The sequence below is a fragment of the Stenella coeruleoalba genome, assembly GCF_951394435.1.
Source record: "Stenella coeruleoalba genome assembly, chromosome: 2".
NCBI lineage: Eukaryota > Metazoa > Chordata > Mammalia > Artiodactyla > Delphinidae > Stenella > Stenella coeruleoalba.
The window spans coordinates 161900855-161919844 of NC_137147.1; the positions used below are offsets into that span (position 1 = coordinate 161900855).

Consider the following 18990-nt stretch of genomic DNA (forward strand, 5'->3'; position numbering starts at 1 on the left):
CGTTTTCATCACTCGCTGCCGGAACGTGAATAGGGGAGAGACAGTTTAGGTAAAAATTAGTGTTCGGTTTGGGAAGTTTGGGCCAGTATTGAGTTGTCCCTCACACCCGTCTTCATTTCCTAATGATTCACGGGTTCAGTTACTTAACGGAGGCCAAGCCAGTGTCTTCTCCATCATCCAGAAGGGCCAGTTGCAAGTGCTTGCCCAAGCAAACAGGTGAATTCTGCAGCATTTAGCGGTGGGCAGGTGAAAAGACTGGAGGCTCCTAGAAGGGGTGTGCGCCCCGAGCGAGTGCACCCCCCACCCCGGCCACCGCTGGCTCATCTGTGCAGTGGGGGCAGAAGCGCTGACCTCGGCCCTTGGAGTGGGAGGATTAATTAACGTGTGCTCCAGCAACACTTGGAAAAGGTGAAGCCTGATATAAATCTTCTGCGTGATGATTATTTCCCTGTTGCCATTTCTAAAAGTTCATCTAAAGAACTCTCCCATACAAATACCTTCTGCTCTGCAGTCCACGGAACTATTTCTGATAAATCACAGAAGGGAATGAGTTCCCTGGGCGGGGGCTGTCCGGAGCTGATGCTTCGCTGCCTTCCCAGCCAGGGCTGTGTGTGTTCAGCCTTCAGGTACCCCCTGGATGCCTCCACATTTACTACTTTGGGGGGGTTTTCTAGCTTTTTGCTTTTTACTCGCAGTCAGGTTGAGATAAGCTAATGTTTCCCCTTGGTGAGTCCAGACACCCGTGTTGTGAGGCCTTTTCTGAAGGAATGATTTCCTACGAATCAGGGTTACATTTTACCCCGGTAATCGAATGGATAACTTTTAGACCTGCATCCAAATGCAATCCTGCGTTAACTCCAGCCGTCCAGTGGAAGGCCCATCACAAATGCGTGCTTTCCTAGTCATCTGCGAATGAAATCGATGTGCTGTCCATTCTTAATAAATTTTATTTCATTTCAAGTTTTGTCAAAGCCCAGGGATGAAGATGTTACATGTGGGCGTACTTACAGGAAACTTGAACTTTTCTTCAGAGGAGCACAAACTAATTTATTTACAATTTGACCATTTGGAGAAAGGCTTTGCCTCCTTCAGCGACTTAGGGTATTATTTGATCTATTTAATCTTCTGTGAATTCACCAGCTGATCTGCAGAAGTCTCACCTCCAAGTTTGAGGGCCCCGTCCTGTTACCATTCTATAACTGGTGGAGACTTGACTCACAAAACTTTGGCTGCATGTGAGAAACTATATCCATACCTTCCAGGTAAATACAGGAATGGCCTTGGTTTCATCATCTGATTGCTGAGTAAACTGATATCCGGAGAGTTTCGTTAGGTCTCCCAGAATCTAACACCAGGATCCCGCCGATGGAGATGCACCTGTATCGGTGCAGTGCAGAGGTGCCGTGTTGAAAGGCAGGCGCAGGAGATAGAGGTGTTCCTCACGGTGACCCCGAAGTGGTGTGTTTTCAAAGGGAGCTGCAGTTCCCAGAGCTCGAGGTTGGATGACAGCCAATGCCTCTTCTTAAATGGAGAGGGTTAGGTTTAGAGTAGAGGGTCGCAACTCTGGAGCAGGGCCCCTCTCTGATCCCCAGCGAGTAGTGGAGTGACAGAGAGCTGATGCTGTACCCCTCGCACCACGTTGCCAATCCATCGAGGAGAGAATTCTGTTCTTAAATAGTAAGCAACAGGGACGGTGTAGAAGGCTGTTAACGTTACTGAATTTCACACCATCCCGTTGCCCGCCACCAGGCCCATCGCCAGGTTCTTCCTGCTTGTGCCTCACGCAGCTCAGCCTTGGAGAGTTTCCTGCGATCGCCACCCAAAACCTGTTTCTTCATGGGCTATTACTTAAGTACAAGGGATATTAAAAAGTGGTCCCCGGGCCCTTTGAAAGAGTGGCCTGTCTGCTGACTGCAGTTGAGATACTAGGAAGAATTGGCGCAAACTGAGAGAGAGGATTCTCTCTGGCAGAAGCCCTGAGCGACCAGCCACTCGCAGAATTAGAGAAACTAACAACCAGATGGGAACTGTTGTGTCTCTGTTTTACAAGTGAGGAAACTGAGGTACAGCGTGATTACAGGATTAGCCTGGGATCCCACAGTTAATTTAATGCTGAGCCAAAACGAGAGCCCAGGCCAGCCAGCCCACTGCCCACTGACTAGCTCTCGGGTGACTCAAGCATTGGTGTCATCTTCCTGGCCCTTCATTTCTATTTTCCCAACACAACTATCTGATGAAATGTTTTGGTGAATCTCAACTCCTATTTGTCTTTAAAACAAGCAAACAAACAAAAAAACTACTTATATTTGCATTTAGAGCTATTTAAGTTTAAATTAATTCAAGTAAAATAAAACTTAAAATTCCGTTTCTCAGTTGCCCTAACTTCATTTCGAGTGTGTAGTGGCCACATGTAACTTGTGGCTCCCTTGTTGGATTGCGCAGGTTATAGAAATTCCCATCATTGCACACAGGTGGCAGTGCTGATGCAGGATATTCCAAGGACCAAAGTAAGATGGATTAAAAAAGTATGGGAGTAATAAGATTATTTGTAACTACCAAGGAGATTAGCTATCTTTTATTCAAAATTTTTCCAAGACAAGGCATCTTTTTGTGATGTTTTCAGGTCTGTATACCTTCTGAAGGTGGCATTTTATGTCCTTTCTTTCAACTTTTATAAAACTACTTATAGCCACTTGGCATTTCTCATACCCATTTTGTAAGTTTGTTTTTCTTCCTTTTGTATAGATAAGGGAGATGGAGATGTAATGCGGAAGGTTGCTGTCCAATGAGAGCAAGATAAAAGAATAGAAATATCACTTCTTTTGTTTGCATTCTCCAAAAAGAAACCTGCATTCACTGGACCTCATAAAAGCTTGTGTCCTGGAAATAATAACAATAATAAGAATACATTGAATCAATTACTGTAATTTCTGTAATATTTTGCTGCTTAGAGGAACCTCAGAAGATTTTGCATATCCTCTGTTGGTCTAGTTCTCTTTACTCGAAAATAGAGTAGGGAAGTAGGTCAGTGCCAGTGCTGAAAGCAAAGAGTAAGCACCGTCATTTTTCTCCCCCAACATCATTATATTTTCGTCTTGGCTCTGAGACTAATACCACCAGTGCCCGCTGGCTTAGTGCTCTCTAACTCGTGGTCCAATTCCATATGGCATCTGTCCTGGAGGAGCCTGATAGCTGGCACTTGGCCGAGAGCAAAAGCGGAATTGGCGTCCAGGATGGTATTGTAGTTTGTAGGTGGGGCGCCAGCAGAGAGGTATGGCTTGTGTCTCGGGCCTGCCAATGGCCACTGAGTCCAAAGGAAACATCACCCTAGAGAAACCCAGTTCATGGGATATTAAGCAGTAACCATTGGCCGTTATTTCATACTGTGTCCGGATTCTGCAGACGCCTCTTCTTAGGGGTGTGACATTGAAAAAGGCACTTTACCTCTGTGACTCTCGATTGCTTCATTTCCAGAACAGGGATAATAATTCCATCTTCTTGGAGCTGTTGTGATGCTGTGTGTCCTGTACCTGGCAGAGTTTTCTGGCAAAGAGTAGGCTCTCAATAAATATTTGAATTTGAACCTAATTCCTGCACTGTCCTGGAGGCTGAGGATGGCTAGGGAGTGTGGGGAAGGGAACTAGTCTAATTTTCTAAGCCCGAGATCAGATTCCAGTAAATAGAAGATCTTACTGAGAGTTTTACTGAGAGTTAGGGTATCTGTTCCCATAATTACGCCTCTGTGTAGATCGAATTGGTTTGCTGTGGCCTCTGGCAAGTACCTCCAAAAGGTTTAACTGTTAGACACATGACTTCTGGCTTCCTTAGAAGTGTCAGCACTTGCAGCCCCATGAGGACAAAAGAAGTCAGTAAGTCTCTGGTAGAAATGAGTATCAGCTGGGAAGAAAGTTGTCCAAAGAAGGAGGAGCTCTCACACAGGAGAACAGAGTTACCCAGTCTGCTGCAATACCGTCAGCATCCAGGGCATGGGATTCAGCAGCAACAGGGGTCATCAGTGGGGTAGGACCACTGATGCTTTGATCTGGAAGATGTGCTGCTACTGTTGTTGATTTGGCTGCACCGGGTCTCTGTTGTGCCATGCAGGCTCTTCTAGTTGCAGCACGTGGGATGATCTAGTTCCCTGACGAGGGATCAAACCCGGGCCCCCTGCATTGGGAGCATGGAATCTTAACCATTGGACCACCAGGGAAGTCCCAGATATGTTATTTTGAATTTGTGCAACAGCTAGACATAGTTGGATTTACTTAAGGGAAGGGACTGCATGCTCTTAGCATTTGATGCAAACCTTTGGAACATTTGTTTGCAAAATGGGCAGGTAGTTGGGAAAGGATGCAGATATGGGTGAGAGGTGCTCATCGATGTCATCCGGTGGGAATAGAGAGGGAGGCAGTCAGTGGAGATGGAGACACGTTATACGATTATGGAGAAAACGTGGGTTGTAAGGTAGCCTTCATGGACTCTTAAGTTCAGTACTTTGCACCCTAATTCCAACACAGAAAGAGGAAAGATGCGTATATGTGTTCCTAATAGTGCCGCCTGTTACTTGGCAGTGTGATTCCAGGGAACCAGTAGGTCTTGCTCTTGGCCTTGACTTCTCATAGATTTACCATAAGCTGTTCACTCTCAGCCCAAAGCAGACCCGATACAATACGTGGCCACATGATGGTTTAGAAATGTTCCGTGCTCTGGAGCCCATTGGGCCCAGGTTCGAATTCTACTTCTACAATGTATAAGCTGGTAATCTTAGAAAAGGAATTTATTTCTTGGACGTCTGCATCTGGAAAATAATACTTTCTCACAGAGACGTTATAAGGATTAGAAATAATGGATTTAAAGCACCTAGCATGGTATCTGGCATATAAGTGCTCGCTGAAAGATGCCTGTTATTATTACTTAGGATATGAATTGTGTTTGAGTCCATATTATGAAAAAAATTGGATTGAAAAGTAGACTTGTGATATTCATTCATTTCTAGTGCATCACAAGTGCACAGAAAAGATGAACAGCGGAAACAGCTAACACTTACTAGACACTTAACCCAGGGCCACGTCCTGTACTAAGCACGTGACTATATGAGGTGGAGTTTGTTACCATTTTACAGATGCAGAGTCTGAGGCCCAGGGCAGCACAGTTAGGAAGTGGTAGTGCCAGGATTCAGACCCTGAGCCCCAACACTCCTCTGCCTCAGGGTACAAGAGATCTAAAGGCACCTGTGAAGGATGGCTGGCGGGGGGACGGGGATTATAAACACATATCAACATAAAGACCAAAGGGCGTAAACCCTCTTTGCAGCGTCCCTTCCTTTATGCACCTCGGTGAGTGTGTATTTTTTGAGAAAGTAAAAACGGCCCCTCATTTGGAGGCCCATGAATGCTTGCTCTGGATATCCGGACCAGTGTGCTGCTGCCTGACCCCTCCGTTGTCTTAACCGCGCTTTGTGCAGGCGAGATGCAGGAGCCCCATTTCTTGAACTTCCGTTCTCTGTTGGCTGGGACCTGTGGCAACGCCTTCCTCTTTTCGTTCTAGCTGCTTGTCAACAGCGGTAACCACAAGCCTTTCCTGTCCCAGAAATAAGTCTTGCCACACTGTCAGCGAGCTGTGAATGCTACATTCTGTTCTGCGTGGGCCTTTGCCACCTCCGCCCTGCCCGAGCCGGGCTCCACGGGTTAAAGTGTTTATTGAATTCCCAGAGGGCGATTTGAAAAGCAGTAGAGGTGCACAGGAACGGGATTAAATGCTCCGCACTCTAATCTAAGCAGGCATTGCATTACACCTGAGTTGTTGAAGGAAGATTTTGTGCTCAACACTGTATTCGACAGAACATTTTTTATGACAATAAGGTTGATTAGAGAAAGCTCTGAAAGTGCTTCAAGTTAGTCTGATTGTTTATCTCAAGGATTAAAAAACAGAGTGGTAAATTGGGGGATAAGAAGTAGGAATTGAAGCCAGGACCTAGTGAAGAGTATTTGGCATCATTTTCCCCTCGGGATTAAATTGAATTCAGGATTTCTCCTTTCCATAGGTTTTATTGTTTGTTTGTTTGTTAGCCATCAGTGTCTTCCCCCCGCCCCCACCACCACCACCAAGGGCTCAGGACTAGCCTAGTTTCACAGCAAATTTAAGGTGCTCTGATGGGTTTTGATTGAAATAAGGAAGCCTACTTAAGATCTTTGAAAACCTTCTTACTGTTTCCCTGAGGCTACAGTGAAGTGACCATTTGCAGTGAAGTTTTAGTCCATGTGGCCCTTTCTTTCTGCCTTCTGGGCTGGAGGCTGGGGGTTGAGGGACAGTCGTGGACAAGGCTCTGTAGGTTCTACGTCTGCCGAGTTTAAGTGCATTTTACCGTATTTTCACAGGCTGGGAGTCAAGAGCACAGTACTGCAGACGAATGCTGCTTAGGGCATTCAGCCTTTCGCTGGGCAGAGTAGGTGGGTTTAGGGTGCATGGGGGGGGTATGCGGGGGAGACAGAGGGTATGTGGTTTTGCTTTACTATATACTGCAGCTCAAATGGGGTGGGGGCGGAATCCAAGTAAAACATAAACACTTTCATCATCCTTTTACATGGTGGTGACTGGAATTGCACCTTCTAAACAAGCATTGTCTCTTTCAAAGAAGGGTTTTGGGAAACAGCATTAAGGAGGATTGATATGTAAAAGCTTATGGTCTTGCCCTTTGTATCGGCCCCAAATATTTACTGAAGCTAGGAGAAGAAAAGGCAGACTTTCCTCTTTTCTCTCCCGAACGTATGGTTGTTTAGAGCTCAAGTGCAACATCTGGATGTCAGATATACAGAGAGCAATTTACGGAGTGTGAAAGATTTGAAATATTCAGTGTCCTTTAGCGGGAACTCAACTTTCTGGGACTGCTTTTTTTCTTTTTTCCTCCCGGCACAAAGCAGGCAATTCTGAGATCGCCTTTGCCTCTCTGAATTAAACCCTTTGTGCCCGGGTCCCATAAACAACGTGCTTTTTAAATGGGAGCCCCCCTCCCCGCCCGGGCCCTTTTCTCCAGCGTGGGCAGCCAATCGGCTGCACCCAGCCGCATTGCTGGAGCACTTTCCCTTCCGAGCAGCAACAACATACTAATTTGATGCACACATGGATGCCTCGCGCGCTCTGCAAATTCATCACCAGCATCTTGCATTAGTCATCTGACGGACTGCCGAGTGTTTCATTTTCTTTTCATGTGACTTTATTATTACCACCTCTCTCCTCTCTTCCAAAAACCTCCCCAAAGGGGTGGAAGGGTGGGAAAGCCAGCAGAAATCCAGCCCCGCCTTTCTTTCCACGCGAGAGCCAGTGTGGGGGCTGATAACGCTGTGGATGCTTTGATGGCAGCCTAGCCAAGCGAGACCTGCTCTTAACTTGCAGCTGCCTCCCGAGCCGGGTTTCAAGATGTCCACGCCCCGGGTGACAGCCGGCAGGGCGCCGCCCGGGGTCGGGCGGCGATACTGAACAGCAGCCTGCAGTGAGAGCTCTCGCCGCTGCCGCTGAGGAGCAACCTAATGGTGCCTGTGCTTTGTTTTAGTTCATCACGTTTCCACGACTCATTAGGCACTTTGCCCCGTGCTCCTCTTCCGCCTCCCCGCCCCCACCCCCGATTTTCTGTCTTCCTGTCCCTCACCCTGCAGCCCTAACTCTGGCTCCCGCTTCCCTTTTTGACAGTAACGGCACAGCCAACAAGATGAACGGCGCCTTGGATCACTCAGACCAACCAGACCCAGATGCCATTAAGATGTTTGTCGGACAGATCCCCCGGTCCTGGTCGGAAAAGGAGCTGAAAGAACTTTTTGAGCCTTACGGAGCTGTCTACCAGATCAACGTCCTCCGGGACCGGAGTCAGAACCCTCCCCAGAGTAAAGGTACAGATAGTGGGGCGCGCGCGCGCGGTCAGGGGCGCGCAGGGCGCCTGGGCGTCCCGGGAATCGCGGGAGGGAGGAGGGCGAGGGAGAGCCGCCCGCTACCCCTGTGCCCCGCGGCCAGCCGGCCCCCTCCCCGCGACCCCCCGCCCGCCTGCTTCCCGGACAGGTGGACCAGATGGCCTGGGATGCGGGGAGGTAGAAGGGGAGCGGGGGCGGCGCGGCCGTGCCTCCGTCCGGGCGCGTGATTCCTCCCTGAGGTCACTTTCTAGGCAGTGGCTTGCCTCTCTGAGGAACCGAGCTCTTTCTACCCCTACCTTTCTGTTACTGCCCATGTAATTACAGCTGCATTTCACTTTTCCATAGGCTGTGGGGGTCTTGAAGTACCTTATAAACAGTGATAATCACTGGTGTAAGGAATAAAGGGTACACTTTTAGGAGGGACATTAATTCTTGGGGTCTAAATGGAGATCATTAAGTGAAGTGTGCCTTTGGGGGCGGGAAGTAGCACCCTAGTGGCCTGAAATAGTTAGCACACCTTCAAAAATGCCTCTGGTTTACGCCCTTAAGCAGTGGTAAGATTCACGTGTACAATCTGGTGGCTGTGACTGCCTCCATTTTAAGAGGAGAGTGATTCTGCAGGGGTGGGTACAGTTATTGAAACAGAGGCCGGGAACCTCTGTCCAGGTTGGAGCTTCTGGGTATTGGAGTCACCCTTTGTAAGCCCTTTGTAGACTTCAGTTAAGATATCTCCTCTGCTGCTACCATTTGGTCTCTGTCCATGTTTTAACCTCGCTTTAGTAATTTTGTTCTTTCTCTGGTCTTGATTGCTTGGATTTCGTACCCAGGGCTCCTCCATCTCTTTGTGGGTCTCACAGTTGCTGTTTCTCTGCCCCTTGGTATTTCTGTCTGGCCTGTTATTTTATTTCTCTGTTGCCTCTCACAAGAGCTCCTGCAAGCTCATTGTTCGGCTTGCACACACACTTCAGTTGAGCATATGAACGTCAGCGCGTACTACTCTCTGAGCCTCTTCTTTACTGTCAAGGTGAAGGGCTAGGACTAGGTCATTGTTAAAACTCTGATGTTCTCTGACTCTGAGAAACGTTGGTCCATTTCTTGTTCCCTGTAGTTACTGAGGTCTGATAGGACTTTTTGGAACCTTTTAAGACATTTTAAAACCCCTAGATCATATCTATTTTGTAAAGGTGAACAGACGTGCCTGTGTTTATAGGACTCTCCTTTTCTATCTCAAAACCTATCATGTAACACCAAGAGTGTTTTCAAAAGAATATATTTAAGAATTTTGTCATCACATACTTGATGGTCCCATAGTTTGAAAAATGGAAAATTAGATATTTAAAAATCAAGAGGATTAAAAACATCACAAATTAGGGCAATGCTGGGACTCTTTACTGAGCCTATTCCTTAACTCTTTACCTACGTGCTTCCCAGATGGAGAAGACTAGAATTGGCTTCAATACTTTCACCGTATCCAAAGGCAGGATAATGAATGGGCTGCAGCTCAGGACTTAGCAAAGAAGGGCCTTCCCACCATCTAGAGTGGCACCCGCAGAACACTAGGCCGGAGGCAGTAAACCAGTGCTTGAGAGCGGTAACCACAGTTCATCCTTGACTAGGAAAACGTGCCTGCAGATTTCAGTTTATTCAGCATTTTTCAAAATGACTTCCGACATAATGATCAAAGCTCATTTATTGTTCCGATGCCTTGTTACGTGCATTTTAGCTTTTGGTCACACGTGTCCTACTTTAGCCAAAAAGACCTCTCTCTAAGTCAAGTAAATGCTTATGCCTGGCCTAGTTCTTCTACCATTTGCTCTCTTTTCCCCGGTGTTCCCTCTGATCAGTATCTTTACCAGGCCGTATTTGTGACTCTGTATTTTAACTCCGTTCACTAGGTCTTATATCTAACTTCATTTAAACAGTCTGCATCAGCTCAGAGTCTTGGAGGGAAAGGGAGGCCTTGGGAGGGAATTTACTTTTTTGGAGCCCGTGCTGCGTACCAGGCTCTATGTTAGGAGCATTGCATGGTTATCTCATTTAATTCTTGCTGGAATTCTAAAAGTAGATGGTATTAGTATCGTTTTGCAGATGAGAAAACTGAGGATCACAGAAAGTTAAGACAGATAGCTCAGTTCACCCAGCTAGTAAGCGGCAGAGTAGAAATTTGAGCCCAGTTCATCTGTCTTCATGGGCTACTCCATCTCGCCTCTCAGGGAGATGAGGCCAAAACCTGCCTTGGTCTGCTTTATTTCAGGGTTGGGTCAGAGGCCTTCTCCTTTCCCTAAGGGTTCCCCAAGTGAAAGGAAGGAAATTCACCCTTCAAGAACAGGGTTGATTTTGCGTCTGTCTTTGTCCTTAGTTTTTATGCCCCTGGCTCAAGATTGTACATCACTCCAACTCATGGTATCATGGGATGGAAGTTACAGATGAAATCATTCAAATCTTACCTTTGGAAATATAGGTCAATTCCCATTACTGTGAACTCCAAGTCTCACATCAAATATTGCTTGAAGTACATGGGCTGTCAGCCAAAGCTTGAAAGGGTTTTTGTTATACAGACATCTCTGTTGTAACGGTGTTTGTTGTCATGGGATTTGAGCTGTATAATGACATTCCTCTCGGAGGATTACAGCCCTTAGATGCTTACGTGTAGAGATCAAACACCACCACTTTTCTTTACACCGAGACCTATGTGTACCATACGTTATTCGCCTGTTCATAGATAAGATACGACCCCACGTTTACATTGGTTCTGACTATCAACAGAGTAAAATGATCCTGTTTTCCCAGGGCTGATGTCAGAGCCTCAGAAATTAGAAATTTGGAGACTCTCTCTAAACATGGTTTAAATTATCTAAGGCTTTTAGGATGGCCTTGACTCGTTGCCTTACTGACATCAGCAGTTCCAAGGAAAGAGACAAAATCAGGCTGTTACCTAATCCAGGTGAATTAGGTTTTTCCTGTCACTTTGCATTTGATGTTCTGTTTAACCTTGAGGCATAAAAACTTTGTTCTGTTTTTGAAAGTATCCTTCAAGAGTTAGAGTCTAAGCTATCTGTTTCTTCTCTCACATAAATATATGTGTTGATCAAGCAGCCTCAGCAGCTCTGGGGAACCTGGCTCAGTAAACCATCCCACCTCCGAGGACCTAGGAAAGGCGTGTTTTAGTTAGTGGTTATTGGTCAAGTCTAGATAGGAATATATACTAGTTAAGAGCATGGCTTTTGAAGTCAGCAAGCCTTGATTCAATTTCTAGCTGTACCACTTGCTACATGTTGGCCTTGGGCACGTTACTTAATCTCCCCTGAAAATGGAGACAGTCCTCATAGGGTTGCTGAGATCGTGAGAACACGTGCTTTGCACAGAACCGGACTGTGGTAGGAGCTCGCTATGGTGGTGGTGGTTATTACAGTTATTATCACTGCCCCCAGGAACTTGAAATCTAATAGGGATAATGAGGTAAATATATACACAGGTAACTATAATATAAAAGAACATGAGATAAGAGTAAGCAAGAAAGAGATGAGCATATTTGAACTCTGGAGGTTCAGGAGAGGAATGAATAACTTGCAACTATGGAGATAGGAAAAAAATGGCATCTTTTCCAAGTCTTGAACAAAAAAAATAATACCATTTCAGTAAGTAAAGACAAGTAGACACGCTGGCCTGTTTCTGGCGTGGAGGTGAGAACATGCAGGGCGGGTCCTGGGAGCTCTGAGTTCTCCCAGAGTTCAGAGGAAATGTGAAATACAGGAAATGAAGGAAGTGGGGACGATTAGGAGGCTTAGAAATGAAGACTGGGGCCGGTTCCTAGAAGACTTACTTCTCAGGCTAAAATATTCGAGTTTTATTTCTTAGACAGCAGAGGGTCTGTGAAGGTATTTCAGCAACAGGGAAGGTGGCCAGGAGCCTGGTGTCACATGTCAGGGAATCTGTGGAGCCTGGACAGGACGCTGTCATGGCAACGGAGAGGGAGGAACCAGGTGACACAGACATGACCATGGAGAGAGGAAGGGGACTTAATAACTCCATTGGGGCAGTGACAACTGGGAGCTTTGGGCCTAACTGGGAGGACTGGGGGAGCAGTTAGCAGGTGGGAGTGGACAGGGAGAGGGCTGGTCAGTTCAGTTTTGATCGCTCTGAGTCTGAGGTGCCTCAGAAGAGTCAAGCGGGCTGCAGGCCAAGAAAAGCCATCAGATTTGATGACTGGAGGACCTGGGAGCATTTCAGAAGGATGGGGAAGGTCGGGAGAGGGATTGCGTAGGTTTCTGTGTGGGGCTATGCGTGGATACTGCCCTCTCTGGGAAGTCACAGCATGAAAGGAAAGAGATCTTAGATGCAGCGCTTTTGTTTTTGAGACAAAGGTAAGAAGATGGAGCAAAAAAAGATAGTGCAGGGAAGGTGAAGCTCAGGATCCTTGAAGGGACGAAAGGAGTGGCTGAGGAGCACATGTCAACGGATGGAAAGATTCTTCATTCGAGACAGTGGAGCCTTTAGCAGGAAGTAACACCAGAGTGAGTCTCGGTCTAATGAGGGAGGTAGACACTCGGTCACAGATGCCCTTGGACTTCTCAGGAGGCAGTGTGTTTCTGAGAAGTCTGGGTGAAATCAAAGACGTAAGAAAAACGGTGTAAAATGACTGTTTTGGAAAATCCAGTAGGGGGGAGAACAAGGGGATTATTGAACGGGAGGCTGCAGGTACCCCCAGGTTGTGTCGATTTTCAGCGGGCCCTGGCGGTTGTGGTTCTCTGTCCGTCAGCGAGTGAGCAGGGAGTGTCGGGCTGGAGATGCGCAAGAGAAATGTGGCTGAAGATCAGGAAGGGTATTCAGTGTGTCAGAATGTTCACTGAAGCTGGTAAAGATGGAGGGTAGCTCGGGTCTTCTGGAGAAGGAAGGGTTGGGGGGCTGGAGGTGGTGAACGAGGTACAGTGGAAGGGGTGGCGGGGACGGGGATGGGGTCCAGTGACACCAAACTCAGAACCTCTAGGCAGTAGATCAATTGTGTACCTTGGATCATCACTCTTGAGGTTTCCATTTTAATCAGAATTATACCTCAGGATCCCAGCACCCTGAAGAAACCTACCCTTTCATGAATGCTAGTTACGCTTTTCTGAGTTTGAACACTCAGGTATTATTGTTCTGATTTTCCCGGAAGGAACTCTGCGGAGCCTGTGCTGAGTGACCAGCATAGTCATTTGACATTTGAGATGGGAGGTAGAAGCAGACCCTCGACCCTAACCAGTGCCTTGCCCACCCCATTTTTACTGTCTCCCTTGGGTGACTTCTCAGTCAAAAGAGAACTAGGAAGGGGAAGTGGCTTGCGTCGACCAGCGCTCCGCGCCACAGGCCTGAAAAACAGAACTTCCTTTTTTCTTGAAATGTGCTTGGGGGCTGTGGCCTAACTGCCGTGCAGCTGCAGCCCTTCCAGCGCCTCGAGTCCAGAGTGGGTGGAACAAAAATCACATTCACAGCTCCTCGGGGAAGGGTGATTACCTTTAAGTTTCAAAAGAGCAGCTTTTGCCCTTTCAGCTCCCGCTGGGGTAACGCCAGGGACAGCCCTAGACAGCGGTTTGCCTTCAGGTGATTTCATCCTTCCCTCCTCCCTCCACCGATCTTAGGTGATGACAGAATGTGAGTCGCTTCTTTCCTTCTCGGTGCCCTCACTTCAGTCTTTAGGAATTCATTCACAGAAAGCTGAGCTCAACCTCCTCTATTCCCAGTTCAGCACGATGGCAAAGTTGTCCTGGAGGATGAGATGCGACGGCCAGGGGACGAACAGGGGAGGCAAAGAGGAGGAAACGAAGGGCAAAAAGCACCAAAGCTAATTGTCCTTATTTCAGAATCTGACAGGACAGCCCTCTGGGCTCTGGCAGCCTGAGAGCAGGCCCTGGAGTCAGGGGACCGATAGCTGGTGTTTATTATCACAGATGAGTCTGGAGAACCAGCCTCGATCTCTGTGTCTTTGCAGTATCGATAATACCTACCTCCGAACTGTTGTACATGTTCAGTGAAAGGACAAAGCTGGATGCTGCTGGTAGAGTCCAAGGAGAGCTGATATTCTTACAACCTTGATGATTCTTCATAATGTGAAAGGCTTGTAAGAGCACCTTCGACCCTTTTTATTCAAGGAAGGATATCGGGGGCGGGTGTGGGGCTGGGGTGGGTGTGGAGAGAATCTCATTTTTGTGTTTCCTGCCTTTGCTTTCTTCCCTTGAGTAGCAGAAATGTACTTGGAGCCAGTTTATTTCAGCGCTGTCCTCTTGAAATCAGTAATTGAGAAAGAGTTCGGAACGCAGGAAGATGAACCAATTTTACATTTTTAACGCACACAAGTCGGGGATAGGATTTCTGCCCTAAATTTCTTGCAAACTAGGGTGACTGCCCTAGATTGTCTGGGACAGCCCGAGTTATGTTCGTGCTGCCTCAGGGGCCCACAGGAAGGATGCTTTCACCCTGAATTAACTTTTTTTAATTTTTATTTATTTTATTTGTTTATTTTTGGCTGCATTGGGTCTTCATTGCTGCATGCGGGCTTTCTCTAGTTGCGGCGAGTGGGGGCCACTCTTCAGTGCGTGGCGAGGGCTTCTCATCGCGGTGGCTTCTCTTGTTGCGGAACACGGGCTCCAGGCGTGCGGGCTTCAGAAGTTGTGGCTCGCGGGCTCCAGAGCACAGGCTCAGCAGTTGGTGGCACACAGCCTTAGTTGCTCCATGGCATGTGGGTTCTTCCCAGACCAGGGCTCAAACCCGTGTCCTCCGCACCGGCAGGCGGACTCCCAACCACTGCACCACCGGGGAAGCCCCTGAATTAATTTTATGTTAACAGAAACCGCTGTGTAACGTACTGTGACATCCTTTTCTCCTTTCATTGTTGGCTGACCGAGATCTCGCAGGATAAACCTAAAATGCCGTCAGAGGCTTTATGCTCATGCAAGCAGGGATCCTTGTCACATCCTTGGGAGAGGTGGGTTCGTCAGTTATGGCATTGGGCTATATTTTTTAAAATTAACAATTCAAGTTTTTGAAATGGAGTTTTAAATTATTTTGGCTTACGCAGGCCACACCCATGGAACTGATTGAGATGAATGAGAGAGAAATGTCAAGTGAGCCTTGATTAAGTTATAGTGAGAAGGAATCCCTTTAAACACCCCATACTCTGTGCTGAGAGATCGGGCTGTGCTTGTCTGGCTCAGCCTGAATTTCTGTTAAAGGGCGGCATCTACCCTAGCATGTGGTATCTGTCCTGGGTACATTCTGGTCCTTACATCTCTGGAGGGAAAAAAGAAGAAGAAAGGGCAGGAGAGCGATCCAGAGGACACAGAGCAAGCCGGTATCAAAGAAGAAATGAAATTAACCTAAGGTTGCTTCTAGCCATTTTGTTTTCTTCTCCTCTGTCTGGGACGTCAGCTGGTCCCCAATCCTCTTGTCCCCAGTAGATTTGCATTTCTGGAATTAAAGTGGCAAAAGAATAAAGAAAAAAACAGGGTCTGGACAAAAGGAGAATGGGCTTTTGGGGTAGAAACTTGCCATGAACAGTAAATCCAGGATTTCATGCCTTCTGTCTGTTTGAATCCCTCCAACCATATTAGAGGTTGACTGAAAAAGCCAAGTCTAGGTGATATCACAACTCACATTTCCCACGGACGCATTGATAGTTTGCCTGCCTGGAGGTCTTACTTGCCTTTTTATTTGCACCCAATGAGACTTCTCCACATTAGAGTTGCTCCACCATCTGTTACGCGGTTGTACCGTTCTGCGTCACCATACTGTGGGTCATTATGAAATGTCTTTGGAAATGAGAAGTCCCGTTTCCTAACCAGAAAGGGAAGTGCTCCCTCTGGGGTAATGCTGCTACTTACTCTGCAGTACGTATGCATTGCCTGAGAGTGGCCTTAGCACGACTCTCTTCTCACTTTCGCTCCAAGGACACCAGATAGTCGGGCCATCAGGTTGAAAGGGTGACTTTCTTCCTTCTTCAACCTTGGCTTCTAATTAAAATTTACAATCAACTATAGTTATGTTATATTTTAGAAGTGTTCAGAAGCGCTAACATTAAAAATAGAAATAAAATCATTACATACCTTATGAGCCCTTAGCTTCATAGATGATCCATTATCTTTAATAATTCCAACCATGGTAAAACGTGCCATGCGGTTAGCTCAGTTAGCTCCCTTTTTTTTAATCTTGTGTTCGTAGATTCTTAAAAGACTGAATTTTCACCTTGGACCTATGGCGCCAAATGCTACCAAGATTTAGGCATGAGATTTTTATTCCTTGTCCAGTTTCACTGGTCCTGAAACAGTCCATGCTCATGTTTTCCTGTCTGATATTGGCTAGCGCAAACCTCTTATTGGAACAGCTCTCCCTCCCTTTGGACCTAAGTGCGTGTGATGGAAAAAGGAACACGGGGGAAAGAAGGCCTGTGTGGAATGATGGATTACGATCGTGTGGATTTCACAAACTCCCTCTTCACTGAGTCACACAGACAAACACATAGGTAGCAAGCAAAAAAGCAGGTTTGCTGTTAATGGAAAAAGGAGTTACTTGGCTGGACAGGGGCAGGTTATAATGGTAAAAACTAATGGGTCCAGGAGAATCGGCACGGCAATTTAAAAGCCACAGAAATTGATATTAGGATCAATATTTTTTCACTCTGTATGTAAATGACTGAGAACGATGTCCCCGATATGGTATCCACGTCCTGCCATTAATTCAGATTAGAGAAACCCAACTGGAGAAATAGACTTCGGGCAGTGATCAGTTGGAAGAATAAAGGAATATAATTTCCCCCTTTCTATTAGAGGATCATAAATTGGAATTAGAGAAGGGAATCGAAGAGAGTGAAAGAATAGCCACCCATCACCCTCTTGAAGTGCCCCAGAATCTGATCGTTATCAAACGTTGTGGGGTGTGTTAGACGTTTGTAGGACAAGTTCACAACCTACATGTGGATGGAGACCTGTCTTCAAAATCGTCTTCAGTATCCTCTGTGCTGTTTCATGGTCTCTTGCCAGCCAGGTCTTGTTGCCTTCTTTTCAGTTTTAGGTGAAAAAAAAATGCCCCCCAAACTCCCTTTAGTTTAATGGAAACCACATCACAGATGTAGAGAGAGACCTGATCGTGGGGAGAGGGAGGGGTGTAAGAAGCAAGGCTTCCGACAAGGTAATGGTCAAAAAATGGCCCCCAAATGCTAAACATTCCAAACGCAGGTGCCAGATACCAAGTGTTAAGGAACAGGTAATTCACCACTTTTCACAGAGAACTTTTTCGCTCCTATGTAGGCCACAGTGCCTCATGTGAGGAAATGTTATTGAAGTTCCATCGAGAAGATGGACGCCTTCCAGAGGCAGGGCAGCACGAATCACAAAGGTCCTGGAAGGGGCGCCCATCTGGAAAGGTCCTGGAGGTTAACTTGAAAGACCTGAGAGCGCGGAGTCACAAGAATGGGAAGAGAGAAAGGCTGGAGCCAAACATAAAAAGAGAGATTGTGCTCTCCAAAAGAAAAAAAGTTCGAAGAGAATATGATTGAAGCTTGGAAGATGCTGAAGTGCAGAGTGAGGCTATATATAGATAAGCTCTTTCAATTAATGCTAAACCCCAGGATTCTGGGGCTTAGACTTAAAATGTTGGCACGGCAGGCCAAGTGCAGAGTCTGAGCCAAACTTTTACACAGAAGAGGTGGTGAACTTAGAGAAAAGGATGGAAGTTATGGAGAGGCTGGGGGGCAGCTGCGTACAGCACTCCCCCCCCAGGAGTGGCCCTCAGGCTGGCGCTCCCCTGGGGCTTCATGCCTCCCTCTTTTGTAACGGGGATATTTGGACCTTAGGGTCACCTTGAAAGCCCCAGGTTCCATTTAAAGTGGAATTTAACCTCGAATAGAAAAGATGAAAGACGTGGCCCAGAAAACTAGTCACGTGTTTACCAAAGGACCTGTTACATGGCAGTAAATGTTCATCGGCGCCTACTGTGTGCAAGGCCTGTGTCTAGTGCTGAGAACATAGAGATGAACAGGCCATGTTCTGGGCACCACAAGGAGAGAAAGCATTGAATGTCGTTAAAGGGACGACTGCCCAAGTCGTTTAGAAACGTCCAGCCGGCCTGGGGTCGTCGGTGTCCACGTGGTGTGCATGCGCGGTGTCTCTTTCGGAGCAGACGCCCAGGAGGCCTCACGAGCAGAGGATCCTGTGCCGTTCGTATAACAAAAATGAAGTGAGGGCTTCCCTGGTGGCGCAGTGGTTGAGAGTCCGCCTGCCGACGCAGGGGACGCCGGTTCGTGCCCCGGTCCGGGAAGATCCCACATGCCGCGAAGCAGCTGGGCCCGTGAGCCATGGCCGCTGAGCCTGCGCATCCGGAGCCTGTGCTCCGCAAAGGGAGAGGCCATAACAGTGAGAGGCCCACGTACCGAGAAAAAAAAAAAAAAAGTGAAGTGAGAGTTTTGGGGCACCCCAAGGTCGTGCGAAGGTGGGAGTCTGAGGGTTTTCCTTTCAGCAGTGCACGTCCCCAATAGGCCCTTTCCCCTTTCTCTTCAGTTTTAGTCTTCCTTCCTCTTTCTCCCTATAGGGAGTTGAGGGCGAGATTAGCCCAAGTTTTACTCGGTCAGCTTTTCTGAGGGTTCTCTGTTAAATCCAAGGGCACGCAGTTTGCAGCTTCCTGTTGGCATAACTGAGGCAGTGGTCATGCAGCCGCTGGTCCTTACTGTCCCCCTCAGTGTCACACTGGTGCCAGGTCCTGAAGACACAGCCGGCCCCTACCTGATGGAACTGTTCAATCCATCTAGATGACACGAATGAGCGACTGATAGCCTGACCCCTCATGGGAGGTGTGTGTGTACATGTGTCCTGTGTACAACACACACACACACACACGTATATTTTGAACTTTGTGGTAACTCGAAGTTTGTTTATTTCTTTGAACACCATTTCTTCAGCTGTACGTGTTATTGCCTGTGAGGTAGACTTCTGAGGAATAAATTATTTATAAAATATTGGCTGTAAATCGCCTCGTACAGTGCCTGGTGTGGGGTGGGGACTGAGTGAAGCATGTAGGTAGTGTATAGTAGGTGTGGGAGAAGACGAAGATGAGAAAAGAGCAC

At 47.2% G+C, this 18990-nt stretch overlaps 1 protein-coding gene across 15 annotated transcripts in view; it reads left to right on the top strand.

The window, feature by feature from the left end:
- Positions 1–18990, top strand: part of CELF2 (CUGBP Elav-like family member 2) — a 1226917-nt gene that overhangs the window by 1051070 nt on the left and 156857 nt on the right. For 13 of the 15 annotated variants that reach the window (XM_079914891.1, XM_079914887.1, XM_079914888.1 and 10 more), the window contains one exon: positions 7687–7883. In XM_079914891.1, coding sequence (XP_079771017.1) covers positions 7706–7883 — 178 coding nt within the window. In that variant the 5' untranslated portion in view covers positions 7687–7705. Of the gene's footprint in view, positions 1–7226; positions 7530–7686; positions 7884–18990 lie in introns of those variants that run through there. The other 2 variants (XM_079914881.1, XM_079914883.1) reach the window with 2 other exon arrangements.